The following is a 5,514-nucleotide window of genomic DNA, read 5'->3' as shown; positions in this document are numbered from 1 at the left end:
AGATGCGATGCTGGGCGCCCGCCGCCGGGGCCAGTGGGAGGAAGATGCTGGGCGCCCGCCGCCCGCCCGGGGCCAGCGCCTGCACCTTGAGGCGATGGCTGCCAGGGTCCCGCAGCGGGCGCAGGGTGGAGACGATGCCGCGGCCCCGCTCAGTGCGGAGGGTGAAGGGGCTGCCGGGCTCCTGCTCCAGCAGCGTGAAGATGGGGTGGTGGCGGAGGGCAGCACCCGGGGCGAGGTGCACCACGTCACGGCCAGCGGCGATGCCGAGGGGCAGGGTGAGCAGCTGGTACTGCAGCGTGGGGGGGCCAGCCGAGCCACAGTCTGGGGTGCAGTGACCGATACACACCCTGCATGAGAGCCCGGGGGGACAGAGGATGAGGCGGGGTGTCAGGAGCGGCCAGGACATCTGGGTCCACGGTGCCACAAGGAGGAGTGTGGGACGGGCATCCCCAGCATGACTCACCCAGGCCTGGAGCCTCTCCGGTACCCGGCCGGGCACGGTGCATCCACGCACTGGGCACCTCCACGGGTGTTGAAGCACATCTGGCTTGAGCCACACTGGATCGTGCCCTCTGTGCACTCGTCCACGTCTGCGGGCAGAGAGGGGTCAGGTGTGAGGGTGCCGGGGTGCCCATGTGCCCCAGGCTGAGATGGGGATTCAAACCCCAGCTCCGACACCTTCCCACCTCCTGCCTGGGGTCTCAGACACTGGGGCAGCAAGACGAAAGCACCCAGGCTTGCAGCCCCAAAGGGGTGACATCCAGGGCACCGTGGGAACTGGGCTCACACCCCGAGGGCCACAGGCATCCCACCAGGACAGGGGCATCAACCCCACACTGACCGTGGCAGGTCTTCCCATTGGGCAACAGCTGGTAGCCGGGGGGGCAGATGCAGTGGTAGCTGCCCAGGCTGTTCCTGCACTTGTGCTGGCACTGGTTCAGCATCTGGCACTCGTCAAGGTCTGCGGGGCGAGAGGGATGAAGCCAAGCGGGGAAGCGTTGGTCCCCTCTGCTGCCCACTGCCCTAGGGCAGCCTGGCTCTCACCTCCCCTTCCAGGCACAGCCAAGCCCAGGGAGACCCTGACCCCACGAACAGAGGTGCAAACAAAATGGGAGACGGAGCAGCAACGGGCACAGGAGCTGCCTTTTGGGCACAAAGTGGCCTCCAAACTCCTTGCAAAGCCCTTGCCCAATACTCCCCCCATGCACACTCACCAGTGCAGGTGCCATTCCTCTTGACGAAGCCCATGGGGCAGGGGTGGCCCCAGGCACCCAGCCCCGCAGCCTTCGCCACCCGGCGGAGGGCAAGCTGGGTGTAGAAGGACCGTCCCCGTGGGCTGCTCGGCCCCAGCCAGCGCAGGGGTGGGTCCCGGGGGGTGCTGCCCATCATGCCCCCTCCATCTGCCCCCACTGTGCCACACTCGCTGCCTGGCAGCAGGGTCATGCCGGGGGGGCACAGGCATTCGTAGGAGCCCCGCAGGTTGCGACACTCAAAGGCGCACGGCGGAGGAGACTGCAGGCACTCGTTTATATCTGATGGAGGAAAGAGCCGGGGAGTTGCAGCTGGATGGGGAAACTGAGGCTGGACAGGGCAGGGGAGCGACTGTGGCCCCGTGCACTGTGCCTGAGGTAGTGTCTCCTGAGACCCCAGCTCGTACCCAAGCACGGCCAGCCAGCACTCAGCGAGCGGTAGCCGGGAGGGCAGGCACAGCGGTACGTCCCCGCGGCGTTCTGGCAGAGCTGGTTGTAGCGGCAGCGAGCGGCGAGCGGTAGCCGGGAGGGCAGGCGCAGCGGTACGTCCCCTCTGGCAGAGCTGGTTGTAGCGGCAGGTGTGGGACCCCCCGGTGGGTTCGTCAATATCTGGGGAGCAGAGAGGGGACAGGGAGGTGGCACCACGCAGCAGGTGCCCCTCGCCCTCCTCATGCCCCCCTTGGGAAGGTCCGTACCAAGGCAGTACAGCTGCTGAGGGCCCAGGATGAATCCCGGTGGGCACTGGTCTCTGTTGGCCCCTGGGAATCAAGCAGAGACGGCTGAGAAGGGACATGTCACTGCAGGGATGTGGCCTTTGCACCCTCACAGCCACCCAAGATCCCGGTGTCTCCGTCCCCATCCCTGGGAACACCCTTGTTACCTGCATCAAGCAAGGCACGGAGCTGGAAGCGGAGCTCCTCCAAGGCCGGGTCGAAGGAGGCTTCGACAGCACTGGCCCGGACGTGCTGCACCCGGGGGGGCTGCAGACCCATGGAGGGGTCATACACGATGGTGTGATTGCAGTGGGCATGGATGATGCGCCCGTCCCGCAGGAAGCTCTGCGCCGAGCCCCCCGAGAGCTGCCCCACGCCCGTGTGCACGTAGCGCTCGCTGAAGTCCTGGGGAGAGGCAGGGAGGGGGATCAGGCCAGGGACCCCCCCCGGACTTCCAGCATGGGAGTCATGGCCCCACAGGGAGGATGGGCAGTGCCAGCACCTGCAGCAGCGCCGCGGCATTGCCGATGCTCTCTGGCACAGAGCCTCTGATCACGCTGTCCAGCAGCAGAGTGCCGGCGGCGTCCGCACCCCGGGCGAGGTGGGTGACCCACAGGAGCTCCCCTGCCGGGGGGGGGAGCGGTGAGTGGCAGCCCACGGCACCCCCAAATGCAGCTCCATCTCCAGTTGTGAAGCTCAGCCCAGTGGTGGGCTGAGCCCCCGGGGACAGTGCATGTGGGGAGATGGAGGCTGAGCCGGGCAGGACCAGGCTCCGCACCCCTGACATGCCTGGGGCCCCTGGCATCCCTCACCTGTAGCAAACTCCAGCTGCGACTCATGCCGGAAGGTGCCCCGGGTGAGCAGGAACCCGCTCTGGGCATCCCCACCGGCGTGCGCCAAGGACCAGTAAACAGGGGCGATGATGGCAACCAGCACCCGCATCAGTGGCCCTGGGGGTGGGGGAGAAAGGGTGTCACCGCAGAGCCAGCACCCTCCTAAGGGGGTACCCAGCCCTCCCCAACCACTCCCGGCCCCCTTTGCCCATGGGGCATAGTACAGACAGGGGGTGCTGCTTTTGGGGGGAAAAAATCTTTCCCCCAAGATTTTCACCTGACCTTCATCCTCCCCAGGGGGAGGACAGGGGTGACCACCTACCTACAGCGGGTGGGATGCTGCCGATTCTGCTCCGGACAGCAGTGGTGCCGGAGTGCGGGTCATCCAGCACGCTGGCATCAAGGGTGGCAACGCCGAGCTCGTAAGTGTTGATGACGCCGACCAGGCTGCCCCGCACCCGGTGAGGCTCCCCTGGGGCAAAAGGGACAGGGGCAGTGGCGCTGGGACTACTCTCCCATGGGAAAGCGGGGTGCTTCCCTGTCTTCCCTCTCCATAATTTGTGTGTCAAGAAAAACCTCATTTTCTGGAGGTGAAGGCAGCCAGAGCAAGGCGGGCAGCGTCCCTACCCGGCTGCAAGCACAGCCCCCAAAGACCCCGTGGGTCCGGGCAGCATGGTGCCGCATCAACAGGGGATGCTGCAAGCATGGCTCCGTGACTTTTGCTCACCAAAGTGCACCAAAACCCCCCAAGCCCCTGCTCTGTATCAACCCCCACGGTCCTGGCCCCTGCCCCAAGCTTTTATTTGCTTCTCCTCTGGCACGCCTGGCAGCAGAGGGCACACAGGGCACCCAGCACTTCCTCCGTGCTGCCGGCCAGCCTGGCCCTCTGCTCCGGAGGGGCAGTGGAAGAGGATGTGCTTGTGCATGTAGCAGAGCCCCTGGGAAACGGGAATTCAATCATGGGCAGCAAATGCAGGAAGCCTGGGGAGAGGCGAGCGAGGGTGTGGGCTGGCACGCAGCGGCTGCTCGGGTAAGGGTTTGTCTGGGCTCAGACTTTCAGATGAGCAGTGGAAGAGAACAGGAGAGGGAAAACCAGGGTACAAATCAAGGGGTTTAGAGCGAGCAAGGAAAGGCAATATTCCTCCAAACCACCGTGTAGGAGGTCTTACCCCAGGGTGTGACAGCGCTGCGGGCAGCCCCAGCCCCCCGAGCCAGCCAGAAGCCCCGCAAGCCCCGGGGCAGACACCCACCTTGGACAGCCAGGGAGGCGTGGGCGACGGCAGACCCCAGGGTGTTGCGAGCGAGGCAGGAGTAGTTGCCAGCATCACGGCGGGTGGCGGCGGCCAGGAGCAGCGTGGCGTTGGGCAGGACGTGGGGACCCTCGGGCAGCGGCTCCCCATCCCGCCACCACTCCACAGAGGGGGTGGGCTCCCCCGACGCGGCACAGTGCAGCAGCACCCGCGCGCACTGCCACCGCTCGTGGCGTCACTGCCACCGCGGGGGCACCTGGGCAGGGAGAGGGATGCAGGCAGTGCCGCAGCATCCCAGCGGTGCTGGGGCCATTCCCCAGGGGTCAGGGGTTGTCTGGGGGGCTAGGGGGTGACATGATTTGCAGTGCCTCAAAAGGAGGGTGCAAAGGGGGGCAGCACTCACTCTGCAGGGCCAGGGTGACAACCTTTGCTGCCGTGCCCGCATCATTCTCCACCACGCACCGGTAGTGGCCTGCGTCGGTGCTCTAGCAGTACCAATAGCGTTAGCACAGCACTTGGCTTTGCCGTGAAAGCTCCCCGAAATGCGCTGGCGCCCTCCCAGGCCCCACTCACCCCTATGCCGTGGATGGCCAGGGAGCCATTCTGCAGCTGGCGCAGGCGCCCGCTGGCCGCCACCAGCACTCCATCCTTGCTCCAGCGGACAAGGGGTGCAGGGTGGCCCTGGGCGTCACAGTCGAGTCGGGCATCGCCCCCGAGGGGCTCCACCTGGTAGGTGCTGGGGTCCCCCCGTATGATGGGTGCCTCTGGGGAAGGGAGAGGGGTGGCAGAGGAAGGGGGGCTGACCAGGAACCCTGGCCTCCCCACCGGCACCTACCTCGGATGGAGACAAAAGTGGTGGCCCTGATGGCACCGGCACTGTTCTCAGCACGGCAGATGTAGGTCCCGCTGCCGGCATGGGTGGCTGCCTCCCGCCGCAGGGTGCTCCGGCCGCTCTGCCCCGACACGCCGTCTGCAGGGTGCAAACCCCCCAAAAAGCATGGTTATAACCCCACACAGCCAGCCGTGCCAGCACCCCAGGGACCCCAAAAGGTGGAAAAAGGACAGCGATAGAGCCAGGATCACATCCTCCCCTCCAAGCTCAGCATCCTCTGCCACCCCTGCCCCCTGCCACGCACCGGTGACGAGCTGCCCGTTGGCTGTCCAGGAGATGCGGGGCTGGGGGCTTCCCGCAGCAGCACACACCAGCTCCAGCCTCCCGCCCCGGCTCAGGGTGACATCTCCAGGCAGGTGGGTGAAGGTGGGCAGGGTGTGGACGGAGAGGGAGAGCCAGCGGACGGCCCTCCCAGCCGAGTTCACTGCCGTGCAGGAATAGCTCCCGGCGTCCCCTTCCTGCACGGGGAAAGGAGGGAGGACAGGGGGTGGACTCAGGTCTGGGGTCCGGCTGCAACCCTGGCTCGCTGGGCTGCATCTCTGCGCTGCAACCCTGGCTCGTTGGGCTGCATCTCTG

The 5,514-nt window shown here is 66.4% G+C and overlaps 1 protein-coding gene across 1 annotated transcript in view; it reads right to left on the bottom strand.

The window, feature by feature from the left end:
* Window positions 1-5,514, bottom strand: part of HMCN2 (hemicentin 2) — a 44,145-nt gene that overhangs the window by 4,245 nt on the left and 34,386 nt on the right. The window contains 17 exon segments of the mRNA XM_019474060.1: window positions 19-347; window positions 464-590; window positions 842-961; window positions 1,215-1,532; window positions 1,658-1,756; window positions 1,830-1,859; window positions 1,946-2,008; window positions 2,131-2,368; window positions 2,466-2,587; window positions 2,776-2,913; window positions 3,119-3,268; window positions 4,047-4,252; window positions 4,254-4,302; window positions 4,450-4,531; window positions 4,620-4,810; window positions 4,882-5,016; window positions 5,183-5,396. Of these exon segments, the coding sequence (XP_019329605.1) occupies window positions 19-347; window positions 464-590; window positions 842-961; window positions 1,215-1,532; window positions 1,658-1,756; window positions 1,830-1,859; window positions 1,946-2,008; window positions 2,131-2,368; window positions 2,466-2,587; window positions 2,776-2,913; window positions 3,119-3,268; window positions 4,047-4,252; window positions 4,254-4,302; window positions 4,450-4,531; window positions 4,620-4,810; window positions 4,882-5,016; window positions 5,183-5,396 (2,611 nt within the window).

The sequence above is a fragment of the Aptenodytes forsteri genome, unplaced genomic scaffold (assembly GCF_000699145.1).
Source record: "Aptenodytes forsteri isolate BGI_AS27 unplaced genomic scaffold, ASM69914v1 Scaffold136, whole genome shotgun sequence".
Taxonomy (NCBI): Eukaryota; Metazoa; Chordata; class Aves; order Sphenisciformes; family Spheniscidae; genus Aptenodytes; species Aptenodytes forsteri.
Note: the sequence above shows the minus strand (reverse complement) of the source record. Positions and strands in the feature narration are given on the sequence as shown.